Source organism: Montipora foliosa, chromosome 6 (genome assembly GCF_036669935.1).
Source record: "Montipora foliosa isolate CH-2021 chromosome 6, ASM3666993v2, whole genome shotgun sequence".
Classification (NCBI taxonomy): domain Eukaryota; kingdom Metazoa; phylum Cnidaria; class Anthozoa; order Scleractinia; family Acroporidae; genus Montipora; species Montipora foliosa.
The window spans coordinates 48,195,224-48,210,162 of NC_090874.1; the positions used below are offsets into that span (position 1 = coordinate 48,195,224).

A 14,939-nucleotide genomic window follows, 5' to 3' on the forward strand; every position below is an offset into this window, starting at 1 on the left:
AGAACTTAAAAGGTTTGCTACAGCATACCGGTATCGATGTTGCCAACATCCTTTGAGGCTTTAAACTGAGTATTCAAAGGAGTGTAACAAGAAGATAGTTGAAATTCACTTGACAATTGGGGGGGGATGGGGGAGGGGGGCGCGACAGGCTAAGATGTTTTTGGCGAGTCTCTCTCAAACAGGGTATATATTTTAGGACTTTTTTGTCCAAAGCAGAGTCAGGGTTTCAAGTCCTCAGCGGCTCACCTATACCCAAATATTGGCCAGGTAAGAAAAAGAACACAACAGTGGTGATAAACATATTCAACTTACTCATTTTTATAAATGTGACGTCTCGTATGTTGACTCAACTCATGCTGAACGTCAAGTTTATAATAATGAGTAAGTTGAATATGTTTATCATCGCTCTTTGTGTTCTATTTTTTATCAAGCTACGATGGCCCAAGAACAAAAGTCTTAACGAGTCCTATAACCTTGCGGCAAGCTCCCACAAGAATTCCCAAGGTTACCTCCCGGGTAATTGAGCCATGAAAGTCAAGTCAGATTCAAAACCACTGACAGGAACTCAACAAAATATAGACCTAAAATATCATCTTTTATGTGAAAAATTAATTAATTAGCACGTCACGAGCGTGGGACAAAGAAAAAAACTGAGCTCTCGACAGAATTCGAACTTGTGACCTCCCAAATACCAGGCGGCTGCTCCATCCACTTGAGCTACGGAGACCTCATGTAAAGCGCGGCGATATACTAGGTTCATATTTGATACGCGTCTTGCACACAAGGATCAGCAATCAGCAAAATTTACCATCTTTCATTCTTTCATCATCTTTTATTTTAGAAAACTGGTGAATATGATCCCTTGATCATATAGCCTGCTAGCAAGCTCTCCATTTGAGGCGAGCGAGGCGAGCCAGCCGCCCAACGTACTCGCATCATCTTTCGCGTGCTGCTCGCGTGTGACTTCTCGCGACTGCCCTAAATGGAGAGCTTGCTCGTAGCCTACCTTGAACGAAAAAAGAGATCCCTTCGAAAACATAAGAAAAGATTAAAAAAAGAGAGATCTGTTTGTAAACATAACGAACGTGACCTGCTTCTTGTGAATCAGTCAGCAAGCCCCGGGGGATACTTCTTTATTTGGCCTATAAAGGGATGTGCCGCTTGACAAGGTATGGTTTTTGACCTCCCTGTCATAAACATAAACAGGGTATATAATTTCGCTCTATTATGGCTCTTGACAGGGTATATAATTTCGTGTGAGTCGGTTCTTGAGGGCATTTCCTGCACGATCGACTTGATTTTCTGCATGACTTTTGTATACAAAAGCGATGACTATAACGCGAATTTAATCTGTTGCAATTGCCAATAAATGACTTTGAAACAAGACGGCGTGCATCTCTTGTCCTAAATAGGGTAAACAAATTGAGGGTGTTGTCCTAAACAGGGTATGTATCTGCCATATCTGCCAACGAAATCCGAAGGAGTTACCTTTCAGGTGTAACCTCTTTTGCAGATGTTTTGCATAGTTTCATTGATTTTTCAAGAATTTTCTCAAAAACATATTTGAAATGCTTGCCATTTGATTAACTTTGGCCTCTATCAGGGGTGAAAGGGCAAACCGTGGAGAAGTTGACAAGCTTTGCGGCTGCTGACAACCGCCCACGTAATGCCCAAACTGGTCGGCTCGCACCACTGCATCATCAGAAAGGATGGTAATTAAGATTGGATTTGAGATTCTTCTAAGTTGGTGCACGCAAAAGGTAGCGATTAAACTTTATTCGAGGTCTTTTGATAGTAAGGCATAGACTAATCACTTCATTCCTCCGTGTGTTCTCTAGGCCTCGCTATCAAGTTAGGCTTTGGCATACCGGAACCGGAAAGACTCTGTTCTCTCTGCTCCCCAGAGAGGAGGAGGGGGGGGGGGGGGGGGGTTTGTTGTACTCCTAGGTTTACATTAGCACACCAACAGAAAAGATTTCGAATTCGCATAATTCTCTTCCTTTCTTATTCAGAGGGGAATTGAAACGATAACGTGGTTCCCTCGAAAACCATGCCTGATTCCAGACCAAAATCATTTCTGGGCAAAGTCTATACCCGTCTACCCGTCATTCAGACCAAACGGCAAAGAAACCATACCCTTTGGGGGCAGCGCATACCTTTTGGCTTTTATAAGGGAGTACCCCGACGCTCCTGGTCTCTCCTTCAAATGCGCCGTTCTAGGCAAGACTTAGCCGTTTTTGTAAAACTTATAATCAATCAACTTAACTTAACTTAACTTAATCAAGTTAGCATAATCAACTTAATCGCTCTTGCAGAGCGAAGTAAAGAAAGATAACTATTGCTTTCAATTCCGCGCGGCCGGAAACCACATGGGCCGTGTGAAGGCTGATGACACTGAGAAGCCCATGCTGATGAATCAACTATAGAGAGTTTTTTAACCAAATTATCAGGATTTTAAGAGATTACAATAATTATATCGCCTTGACAGAGCAAACTGCAAAGCACTAGCTACCTGCAGGCCCGTCTTCTATCGTGAATAATTTGAATTAATTATTGTTGTTGTTAATGTTGTTGTTGGAGCAACTGACCAACACAAACATCCACAGCAGCAACGCCCAAAATAAAAGCAAATTAATCTTCCCGGAAAGAGAATTAAGCACCAGATACTTAAAACGATTTCGGCAAAATATTAAGATAGGTTTAAAATCGTGACTACGTCAGTTGATACGTCTAGGCCGTCTAGAGATCCATATCGCTCTTTCAAATCCCAACATCAATCACCCGCAGGATCGTCGGTCAGGGTTATTGTGCTGTCATCGTTAGTCTATCATTACTTTGAACTTAACATTTTTCCAAACGAATGGTCGAGATACTCGGACTCTCAAAAGGTGAATTTTTTCTCATTTGGCTCCTCTCATTTATCAACAGAAGAAAACGTTGAATTGTTTTCTTACGCTCAACAATTTATTAAAGAGTCCAAACGCTTTTATTTTTCATTTACTCGTGATGTCATATGTATGTTGTCATGTTTAATAAGCCCTCACGATGAGCTCTTCAGTGAAGTCTTGGGGCAAACATGTTTTCAAATATGTTTAAATAATTAAAAAACAAACAAACAAACAAACACAGTGGCTACTCGCACGGGACCCATACACCCACGTGTATTTTTTGCTATTCATACGAGATTAAGTCTCTTTTTGAAATTGAAATGAAATTTCTAAGTCTCTTGAAATTTGTGGTCAAGAAATTTCCATGAAGTGTAAGGACCTGTAAGTCCTTTGAACCACAGTTCAATTTTTGGGAAAAAAATACAATGGCAACTTTTAAAGGAAAAAAAATCAGTGTGGCTAGATTGAGAATCGATACCGTGGCGTAGAATCTACGGTTCCTAGTCTTAACCACTATACAACGGAGTACACGCTGCTGAAGTGGGTTTGATTTTAAATTACATAACCACAACTGTAATCCATAATAGAAGCAAACCGTTTTGAGTCAGTGCTTACTGTAAATCGTCTATTAAGCCCCCCCTCTCAAATAAGCCCCCTCCTCTAATAGCGCCCCCCTTTTTTCAGGGGAAGAAAGTTTATAAGCCCCCCTTCTCCATCCCTATTTATTCTTCAGTAATAAATGATAGACTGTGTTAATCAATCACGATTGTAAAAATTCGTCTACACTGATCCAGGATGATTTTATACTCACCAACAGGAAGCTCCGATTTTTTTCTAGACTGTTCACAGTCCCCTATTTTTTCGTGAGATCGCTTAGATATACCGCGTCTTACCGTCACGGCTACGATTTTCAAATGTACCGAGGGGGCGGGCGTCGGGGATTATAGCTCCCAAACCGCCCACGGCCCCTAAGTAGTTTTGACACTCATGCAAGATGGCAACCCGTATCGCAAAGCCCTCGATCTCGATGATCTTACGGAAAAATAGATTCTGGTCCTCGGCTGCATGACCTAAAACTTCTCGTACTTGAGCTTTTCCACTTTGTACCATCGATGTTTCTAAATTAAATGAGCCCCCCCCCCCCCCCCCCCCAGTTTCAAATAAGCCACTCGTCTCTATTAAGCCCCCCTTCAAACGGGCTTGAAATAAATAAGCCCCCCGGGGGGCTTAATAGAGGATTTAGGAATGAGATGTAACCAATCATTAAACCTTTTTAGGAATAAAGTTAAAAAATTGATTCTAGGGATGATTAAAAATTCATGGCGGATGATCAGTAGGATAACAGGTATCACAATGATCGACAACAACAAAAAAACGTGCATACCGTTAATGACCTAATAAACGCCCACTTCCAAATAAACGCCTATCATCTAATAAACGCCCCTCTCTAATAAACGTTCCATCTCTCTGTATCATTCGTCTTTCTCAATGTCAAGTTTCTAGTGGTTATTCGCACGAGACCCGTACATCGACTTGTATTTGTTATTCATACGGGATTCTGACTAAATTAATTAGGGTTAAACACTGACAATACTGATTACGGGAAATAGGGATTTAATAGGGGTTACCTTAAAACCCCTAAAAGCCGGGATTCGCTGATCGTGGTTGTTTATAGACCTAATAAATCATCTTTTATTTTCTGAAAAACTGTTACATGTCCTCTTCAACGTTCAAGAGAGGCCTCCAGAAAAATAAGGAACGTGACCTGCAAGTGAATGAGTAAATTAGCACCCACCAAAAAATTGTCTCAAAAACCACAATTGTGAATCACTGAATGAAATCAATCACAAGGAAATTTTAAACTTTAAGGCAGATATAAAACAAAAAAGTTTGTTTTAAACGCTCTTTTTCCTTGTGGCGGCATTGTGATTTGTTACTCTAAAGTCCCGTGAAAACGGACGCAATATTGTTGGCCACCAACGTCCAACATTGTTGGATTATACATTTTGCGTCCTTTTGCACACTCAGTTGCACGTTGGTGCGTGTTGTTGGGAGTTGTCGGGCGCAATTAAGTTTGAAACCGGTTAAAGTATAGCTACACCAACAATGATGGGAGTTGCTGTGTGCACGTAGCATTACCATGTATTCAAATGAAACCTCTTGGACAGAACTTTTGCACAGTAATATTTTACCAAAAAAATATTTGTGAATTTTTGACATTAGCCAGGAGTAAAAGGCTAATAATGGCGAATTCGACAATCCTTGTAGCTGCTTAAAGGCCAGAACTGGTAGACTTAATTAAGACAATTAGCTGAAGTACTTCCTCCGGAAAGGGAGGTAATTGTGATTGGATTTGATCTTCTCTTAAGTAGGTGCGAAAAGTAGATAGCAGTGAGGAAGAAAATAAACACTAAAGAGCCAATAACTCTCACGCATTTTATCCCCTAACGTGTTCTCTAGGCCTCGCTAACAAGTTGACGTCATCATACCGAAAGGGTCCTCACTTCTTTAGGGCAAAAGCGTTGTATTTGACAGTAGTTAGTTTTTGTAAAACTTACACGGCTATTTCGAGAAAGGTTGGTGGAAAAAATGTGCATGCGACAATCCCGAAAGGTAACAGAGCGACGATCGGGTATACGTCTGCTGTCCGCAGGCTATTCTCGAAATAGCTGTATGTTTAAAATTAATTTTCTCGCAAAGCGAAGCAGTCAAGAGACCCCCGCCGAAAGGTGAAGAAATATTGTTTGAAAGAAAAAGCTCTTGAGCCTTCGAAGTCTTTGAAAAGAACAGAAAAGCTCATGTGAAATTTACGTGTTGGTGACAGCTGATTAGTCTTTTAACTCCAGCTATAAAAGGTCACAGATCAAAAGTTATTAACCAGTAACAAAAATAATAGAATAATTGTTTGAAGCCCCATCTCAGTATTTGGCACTTTGTTACAGACCAGAGGTTACAGACAGGGCATGGAAGCACGTAGACTAACTTGCACGCAAACCAAGTTGGAGCAACTGACCGGGCAAATGGCCAACAGAAACCAGAATTAAACCAATTAGAAAAAACTACACGAAGTAAAAGTTTAAATCAAACATAAAATAAAACTTAAACACTTTAATCGTTAAGAAGTTGACAAGCCGTGAACTTCTCCCACAGCCCGACACAAAAGCGAACAAAACCATAGTTTCCGCAACAACAAGAGACATTCGATCTTGCTGACAGCAGCCCGCCCCTCTGAACAATGGACACCTCGAGTGTGTTTGAGTATTACACGTACTTTAAAAGGCCTTATTTCCTTATCACTGCAACTTTCCATTGTTTTGAACGGGTTATTATTTTCAATAAATGGAAGGGCGGCTCACAAACGTGAAACAGGAGGTCATTATCACGAATAATAGCTTACTGCTCCAGTGGCCACAATAATGACCTGCTGGTTCTAAAGCAATGGAAAGATACATTAAATCGAATAACGCCCTGGCGCTGCACCCTCGGTCATTATTTTTAAGAAGGCCTCGAAGCTCAGGCATTATCCTATATTTCTTATCGCTGCCACTCAAACAAACACTTCAAAGACAGAGTAATCGAAACTGATTCTCACACAGTGAGAAATGTTCTTCATTGCAGCAGCTTCTAACACATTTTTCGCCCTACCCTGAAAAGCATTGCATAATCTAGCTCATGTGAGGTTTACGTGTTAGTGACAGCTGATAAGTCATTGAACTCCAAAGTTATTTTAAAACCAATAACAAAAAATAATAGAATAACTGTTTGAAGCCCCATCTAGGCATTTGGCACTTTGTTACAGACAGTGCATGGTTGCCTGCAGAAGCACGCAAATCAAGTTGGAGCAACTGATCGGGCAACCGACCAACAGAAACCAATTTAATCAAAAAGGATCAAATAGACGAAGTAAAAGTTTTAATCAAATATAAAATAAAACCGCAAACTTGACGAGCCGTGAACTTGCCTCACAGCACGACACAAAAGCGAACAAAACCATGGTTTCTGCAACCACAAGGGACACCCGAACATGCTGACAGTAGCCCGCCCCTCTCAACACTTCGAGTGTTTTTGAGTATTTCACGTATTTTAAAAAGACCCTATTTCCTTCTTCTTATCACTGCCACTCAAAACAAGGACTCATTAACTACACTTGAAAGATAGAGTAATCAAAACTGATTCTCACACAGTGAGATGTTTTTAATTGCAGCAGCTTCTAATACATTTTTCGCCATTTCAAGGGGGGGGGGGGGACTCCCTATATAAATGGCCTATATGGGGAGGCTCCGCCCGAAAGGGGTACCCTTTTCAGGCTTCAGGTATATGAAAGGGTCGGGATTTTACCCGTTGAAGTATATGAAAGAGTAGAGAAATCTGTCATTTGGGTCTGTGAAAGGGCCCAAAGGGCCGAACAGATGAATTTTATGGCGTTATAAAGTCGCGAAAACGTTCTAGTTTTGTGATTGATTCCTATTTAAATGACAATGTATTTTCAGCAGTTAAAATAATGTAATCATATCCAGCAGGAAATGCCAGGGTCATTAACAACTGGAGCAGGGTGATTGGCTGTATATATGTGGGCAGATTGGAGGGCGGGGTTGATGCAAGCAGTTTAAAAACTGCGGTCGCAAGTTAGGTGTTGCATAAAACTTGCACAACGCTTGTGTGTACGTCCAGTTTGCAATCAGCTAAGGTTCTTCGCTTGAACTCAAAATGACTCTCTACTTCGGCGGTCGTATTCTCACTATGGTTGGAGAGACGGCGCAGTACGTCGAAGCTGTCGTGGAAAAAGACGGTAAAATAGCCTTCACTGGAAGCCTAGCAAACGCCGAAGCTTTATTCCCTGACGCGGCCAAGTTCGACCTCGAAGGCCGAACCATGATGCCAGGACACATTGACCCTCATCTTCATCCTTCTATGGCGGCCCTGATTTTGAGAATGGATTTCATCACCCCGTTCGACTGGACTCTTCCAAGTGGTACGTACAAAGGCGTAAGGACCCAAGAGAAATACCAAAGTCGCCTGAACGAGCTGATCAATGCAAAAGCCAAGCCCGAAGAGACTCTAGTAACTTGGGGATATCACCAGTATTTTCATGGCGACATGAGCAGAGAGATCATAGACGGAATCAACAACACCGCCAAGAACGCACCAGTCGTGGTGTGGCACCGAAGCTTTCATGAAGTGTACCTCAACACCTTCGCCCGGAGCCAGCTGGACATGCAGGAGGAACTGCAGAAAAACCCGCAAGTGGATTGGGATCGCGGTCACTTCTTTGAGATGGGTTTAGATGCTCTAATCGCCACCAAGTACTTCTCCGCAATTGTTATGCCAATGATGATGTCTGGCTACGATGATTTAGTGCAGGTATGAAATTATAAAATTATTGACAATTAGAATCCCGTAAATTATCAAACCACAGGCGTTTCAAGCTCACGTTACGAGTGTGGAATGTAAATTTAGGACGCGTTCCGTATTTTTAAAAGCAATCTGTCCTTGAAATGAATTTCAAATGGCTGCTTACATTCGAAATATTATACCCCGTTCTAGAAAACGCCTCTGAAATGGATACCACTTTCTAAACCAGGAGCTTCAAAATCACGACTCCGTTGGGCGGCACATACCCGTATAGGAAATATATGGGAGTACCCCCCCCCCCCCCCCAACCCCGGGAATCTGCTTCAGGCCTAATAGACAATGATCAAACTGGCTTTTTGAAAGGCCGTTCTATCACTGAAAATATTTGCCTAATTAATAACGTTATCTCTTACACCGAGACTAAAAAGATACCACGAATGCTTCTTTTTGTTGACTTCGAAAAAGCCTTCGATACGATTGAATGGTCTTTTGTTCGTCAAACATTACTTCGCTTTGGCTTTGGGACATCATTTATCAAGTGGATTAATGTCTTTTATTGCGATATTCAGAGCTGTGTTGTGAATAACGGTTGGTCGAGTCCCTTCTTTGAATTGAGTCGGAGTGTTAGGCAGGGCTGCCCGCTTTCACCGTATATATTTATTTTATGTGCTGAGATTTTGGCTGTCGCCGTTCGTAAGGACACTACAATGAAAGGGATATCAATAGGTAACGTTGAATGTAAGTTAAGCCAGTTTGCAGATGATACGGCTGTGATTCTAGATGGCTCTTTAAAATCACTGCAACGTTCTCTCTACATGCTAGAAAGATTTGGTGAGATCTCAGGTTTAAAAGTTAATTGGGAATTAACAGAAGTTCTTCGGATAGGCTCATTTAAGGGATCAAACCAGATTTTGTGTCCTGAAAAAAATCTTACTTGGGCAAACAGTAAAGTTTAATCCTTTGGGTGTTTGGTTCTGTGTCGATCAGGAAGAAGGACCGAAGAAGAATTATGAGGAAAAGGCTGTGAACGTAGCGAACGCTCTAAACAATTGGCACAATAAAAGGCTAACTTTGATCGGTAAAATTGCAATTATTAATGTCATCAATGCCTTCTCACGTAAAATCCCTAAAAGAAGTTAATGATTTTATCTTTAAGTTTCTTTGGGATAACAAGGGAGATAAAATTAAACTAACTGAAATGATAGCAGATTATCAAGATGGAGGGCTGAAAATGTTAGATATCATAGAATTTAATAAGGCTCTGAAAATTACATGGATACTCAAGTATATTTCTGATGATTGCCAGTCTAAGTGGAAAGCCTTCTTCGACTTCTATTTACTTAAGTTTGGGGGTAAATTAGTTTTTACTAGCAATTTGGCAACAAATGATGTTAAAATCCTGGATATAAAAAGTACTTTCCTCCATGAACTTATTGAGCTGTGGTCAGATTTAAATTTTAAAGAGCCTTTAGCTTCACGGGCGGAGTTTGGTGCCGAATCCATATGCCGGAACAACTCAATGATTAGAATTGCCGGAAAGACTATTTTTTATAAGCATTGGTTTGAGGCAGGTGTGCATAATATTAATGATCTTTTGACGAGCGATTCCAAGTTAATGACTTACAGTTGCTTTAGAAACAAATGGTGCCCTAACGTTTCCTTTCTTGAATATTACGGAGTGGTTTCAGCTATTCGGTGCGCTATTAAGACATTAAAATTGAGGCTGCCAGACGACCCAAACCCAAAAAATGTATTGGCTCTGCTAAATTCTTCCAAAAAGCGGAGCCAACTGACATACCAAATCTACAGAGATAAGAAATGTACTTGCCCTGAGAAAAGCCAAGCGAAATGGATTAGGGACCGCTGTGAATCTGAAGATGTTTTAAATTTTAATTGGAGGTCTATATATTTATTACCTAGGAAATGTACATTAAGCACAAAAAGTTTCTTCACAGAAGAATTGCCACAAATTCCTTTTTATTTAAAATTAAGTTCTCTGACACAGATTTATGTTGCTTCTGTCAAAATGCCCAGGAAACCCTAATTCACTTGTTCTGGGATTGTCCTGTTACAAATGTTTTTTGGAAAAACATACAAAATTTCCTGATTTCAATTAACCTGATCCAAACCTCTCACGTTCTAAGGAAAACCGTGTGTTTAGGTCTTGATGAGGAAAAAGGAGAAATTTTAGTTAATCACTGTTTACTTCTAGCTAGGTACTATATTTTTAGATGTAAGTTTAACAATATTAAACCTTCGATATTAGAATGCCTTTATCAAATTAAAAGTAATTTACGGCTAAAAAAACAAATTTCAGTCACAATAGGAAGGCAAAAAGCATTCGAAAATAAGTGGCACAAAATAATTGAGTCGCTGTGACTGTCTGAATGTTTTCCTCCTTTTTTTCGCCCCTCTGTTTTTTTTTGTTATCTAATCCGTTTTGGCCTCCCCTTTTGACAAGCAATAGGTACCCCTTTATCGATCATTGTGAAGCAATATTGTAATCTGTTTGTAACGTTTTTCTTCTTTTAAGTTTGTTAAGTGGTGTATTATGTTGTTACTGTAATTAATAAAAGAAATACAAAAAAAAAAAAAAAAGGAAACTATAAACGAAGCGGAGCATAAGGCAAGTTCTAAAAGCCACACCGAATTTAGGCTGATTTCGCGGTGAAAACAGACACCAGTTTTCAAAACCCATTTCATGGCACCTGGCCAATGCCACTAAGAGAAAAAAATAAGACAAAGTTGGCAAGTGAAAAAAAATCTAGGATATCTTCTATTTCCTCAACGGCAAAAACTTGTGAAAGCCGTTTTCCTTTCCACCTCAAAACAATTCACGGGTGTTGCACATATTTTGTGAATTGATTATCTTTCTCTAGTGTCACAATCCCTATACGTTTTTCACCAGCCATACTAAACAGGGGCACCCAAGGACGATTTCCTCCAAAATAAATTGAAAACAGTTTTTAGGCTATCCAGAGTACTTTTAGATCCGTAGAAATGTATCCTAAGTGGCGCTATAAAATTCGCCTATGTGTTCGGTCATCCTAGGGGAACTAAAAATTTTTCGACATTATAAGGGCTTCAGTTTTATTTTCTCGAAAATTTTAGATGTAATTTAACGCATGATTACGAAAGTAAGAATTTTTCTGATTCTTCTTTCCATCACATTTTTGAATCCGAAAAGTTTAGGTTTCCTTTTTCCTACGAAAAATAGCCCAACCTTGGGTGTGAAATGTGAAAAAGTAAACTTCAGAAAATCGTAGGGAATTTATAAGATGAGCGTCGAAAATTGTACGTGAATGGAACGGTCATCTAGAAAATTTTAGCCGTCCTCAAGTAAAAGAAAATTCTGGGCAAAATTTGCTTCTTCGAACAGTTATTTTACAGAAAATAGTCATTGGGTGCCCCTGACTATAAATTTTCGTTCCTTTTAAAAGCTTTGGTCATTGTATTTGGACCGACTGCCTTCATAAATGTCGTTGATTAACATGAAACTCTGAACAAATGCGATTTAAATCATGTATAGTACACACAAAAAGCTTGAGACTGAAACGCTCCAGACCAGAAACGTGAGATCAAGTGGTTTCATATTTTCACATATGATTTGTGCGTTCTGTTTTCTGACAACTTATTCAATTTATGTGGGCTCGCACTCGTGAAATGCGCTCGCAGATTTAAACTAAAAGAGTTAGTTTTGACTTTGTGAACATTTTGACTGAGCTGGAAAATGTGTTTTATTTAACAATTATTCCTCGAGCCCGAATGGGCTATGAGTCAATAGCCCATGAGGCCGAAGGCCGAATAGGCTATTGACTCAGAGGCCATGAGGGCGAGAGGAATAATTGTTTTAGTAAAATCCAACTAGTTGGTCAAAAAAATATCGAGACAAAACATCTTTCGCTAGTTAAAGCTAGACTTTAATTGTTGTTTTGGTTTTCAAAGCCGGCGCTTTTCGCTACTAGTGGGCTATAACAAATAGCCTACTAGTAGCTCAACCAATCAGAACGCAGCACTGATAATAGACCACTAGTTGGATTTTACTAATAAGTGAATATCCGCCCCGTTCGCGTAATTTCTGTGGCAGTTATTAGGGCTGTTGTTTAACGATGTATATTTCTTTTCGCCTTTGTTGTGCTTTAAAACAGGGGCACCCAACGACTGTTTCCTTCAAAATACGTTGAAAACACTTTTTAGGCTATCTAGAGCACTTTTAGATATCCGGAAGTGCATTCTAAGCGGCGCTACAAAATTTTTATCAGTTCGGGCATCCTTTTCGAAATAACAAGGGCTTCAGTATTATTTTTCCGAAAATTTGAGGTGTAATCTAACGTTTTACGAAAGTGAGAATTTTTCTGATTCCTCTCTCCATCACATTTTAGAATCCGAAAATCACAGGTCTCCTTTTTCTGAGAAAAATAGGGTAACCTGGGTAGTAAAGTATGAAAAATTAAACTTCAGAAAATCGTAGGGAATTTATAAGAGAAGTTTCGAAAATTCTACATGAATGGAAAGTTCATTTAGAAATTTTTAGCCGTATCCAAGCAAAAGAATATTCTAGGCAATATTTTCTTCTCCTAAAAGATATTTACAGAAACCATCCTTGGGTGCCCCTGTTTAAAATAGAAGGACTATAATTTAATTTCAGCATACTGTAAGAAAGGGACATGGGGATTTACGGTATTGCGGTATTGAGCTTTTTTTCAAGCGGTATTTGGCAATTTTGATTTTAATGTGCGGTCATTTTGCTGGCGCGAGGTCTACATTTGGAAGATTTCAACGTATATTCCACAAAATCTTGAATATTCACGACCTTGTTGTGGGTCACTGAACACTTTGTGATGGGAAGACTAATTGAAATAAATGTTTCTATGTGGAAACTTCGCTCTTAAGCCATTGTAAATCGGAGAAATCATGTCAAATAACGAAATAATGTAATTTTCTTCCTTTTATTGGAAATCAAGTAAGAAGCCAAAACGAATTCGGTGATCCCCCATTTTCTTTACATTTCTGACATTACTAACTCATCGTCTTTCAATGGCAAAATTTGCAGAAAAAAATCAATGTTAGAAACTTTTCGCGCGAACGTGTTTAAAAAGAAAAGTAACATATAAAAATATGTTACTAGTTAAACAAAGTTTTTTTTTTTAAACATATTCTAAATGTTTTAAAAAATTGCTTCTTTTTACACTGTTGATTTTGTTAGTATTTTTGTCCGGGTGGGAAGAGGGGTGGCATTTCCTTGCATGGCCTAAGCAGGTATGTGCCGTTGAACCCGGTACGGTTTTAAGGGTCTAGAGGGGATACAATTACACTATTTAGTGTCTTGAACAGAGTGTCCTTTTTTGATATGAAGCCTTAAACATGGACGAAAAAGTTTCATTTTTATGCCGATGCATGATCTACATGTGTAGAACCAACAATTTTTCTTCAAAAAATGCAAATGTGCAAATCCCCCGGGGTTTTCCCTAAGATGGCCGCTGATAAGTGCAAAGTTAAATGATTTGTCTGTTTATTTGGGTTATGCAGATTGTTCACCAGAACGGGCTCACGGCCGTTGCTGATCTAGAGTTTCCTTTGATAAATGAAGACCTGGAGCAAAAGAAGGCCAAGGAGATTCTGAAGAACAAGAGGATCTCACATTTCTCTACCTACTTGGTTCCCAGTGCTCGAAATTACTCTAAGTTGTATGGCGGAGACAACCAGATGGCTATAGAGCACATCCGAGAACTCGCAAAGGAATTAAGTGACGATCAACTGGTTCTCTACAACAACCATGCCAAATGTCTTTGTGACGGAGCGTTCTATTCACAGCTGATGCAGATGAAAGACGGCTACATAGACGGACACGATGGTCAGTGGATCATGCAGCCAGAAGAACTGGAGGAAACCATGCGGGTTTACTGGAGAAATGGCTTTCAGATCCATGTACACACCAATGGAGACCTTGGCATGCAGAAGCTGCTAGAAGTCGTGGAAACCCTCAACAAGGAGTCCCCGAGAGAAAACCATCGAGTCACAGTCGAGCATGCTGGATACTTTACTGAAGACCAAGCTGATAAAATCGCTCAGTTGGGTTTATTGGTGTCTGCAGCCCCTTACTACTTCTACACACTGGCTGACAAGTACATCAAAGATGGTCTTGGAACTGCAAGAGCTCAAGCCATGGTTCCAATGAAATGGCTCTTTGACAGGGGCGTGGTTACAGCCTTCCACTCCGACTTCACTATGGCACCGTCGGCACCTCTCCTGCTGGCCTGGAGTGCCATCAACCGCGTTACAGCAGACGGGAACACGTACAGAGAAGATCTCAAGGTGACACCCTATCAAGGCATGCTGGCCATCACCAAGAATGCAGCCATAATCTTGGGCACTGACGACATCATGGGCACCATTGAAGGAGGAAAACTCGCCAATTTTACAATCCTGGAGCAGAACCCACTAGCGGTGGAGCCGATTGACATCAAAGAAATCAAAATCTATGCTTCAGTTTACAAAGGGAAAATGTACATTATAAGCAAGACAAAAGTCTTGCAAGACAAGAGTAATGCCTGATTCTGGTTGATTTCAACAACGATATATCCAATCTTTGGTAAGAACAGCACCGTTTATTTCCATTTGATTTTGCCGCACTTAGACAAACTTTAAAAAGGTACAGGTTTAGGTTGTCAGTACACTCTTTTTTTATATAAGAATGTT

At 40.0% G+C, this 14,939-nt stretch overlaps 1 protein-coding gene across 1 annotated transcript in view; it reads left to right on the top strand.

Annotated features, from left to right (window-relative positions):
* Window positions 1-7,554: 7,554 nt before the first annotated feature.
* Window positions 7,555-14,939, top strand: part of LOC138004913 (putative amidohydrolase YtcJ) — a 7,957-nt gene continuing 572 nt past the window's right edge. Inside the window, exons 1-2 of the mRNA XM_068851212.1 lie at window positions 7,555-8,249; window positions 13,770-14,939. The exon at window positions 13,770-14,939 is cut by the window's right edge and continues 572 nt beyond it. Of these exons, the coding sequence (XP_068707313.1) occupies window positions 7,596-8,249; window positions 13,770-14,795 (1,680 nt within the window). The 5' untranslated portion in view covers window positions 7,555-7,595 and the 3' untranslated portion in view covers window positions 14,796-14,939. The remainder of the gene's footprint in view (window positions 8,250-13,769) is intronic.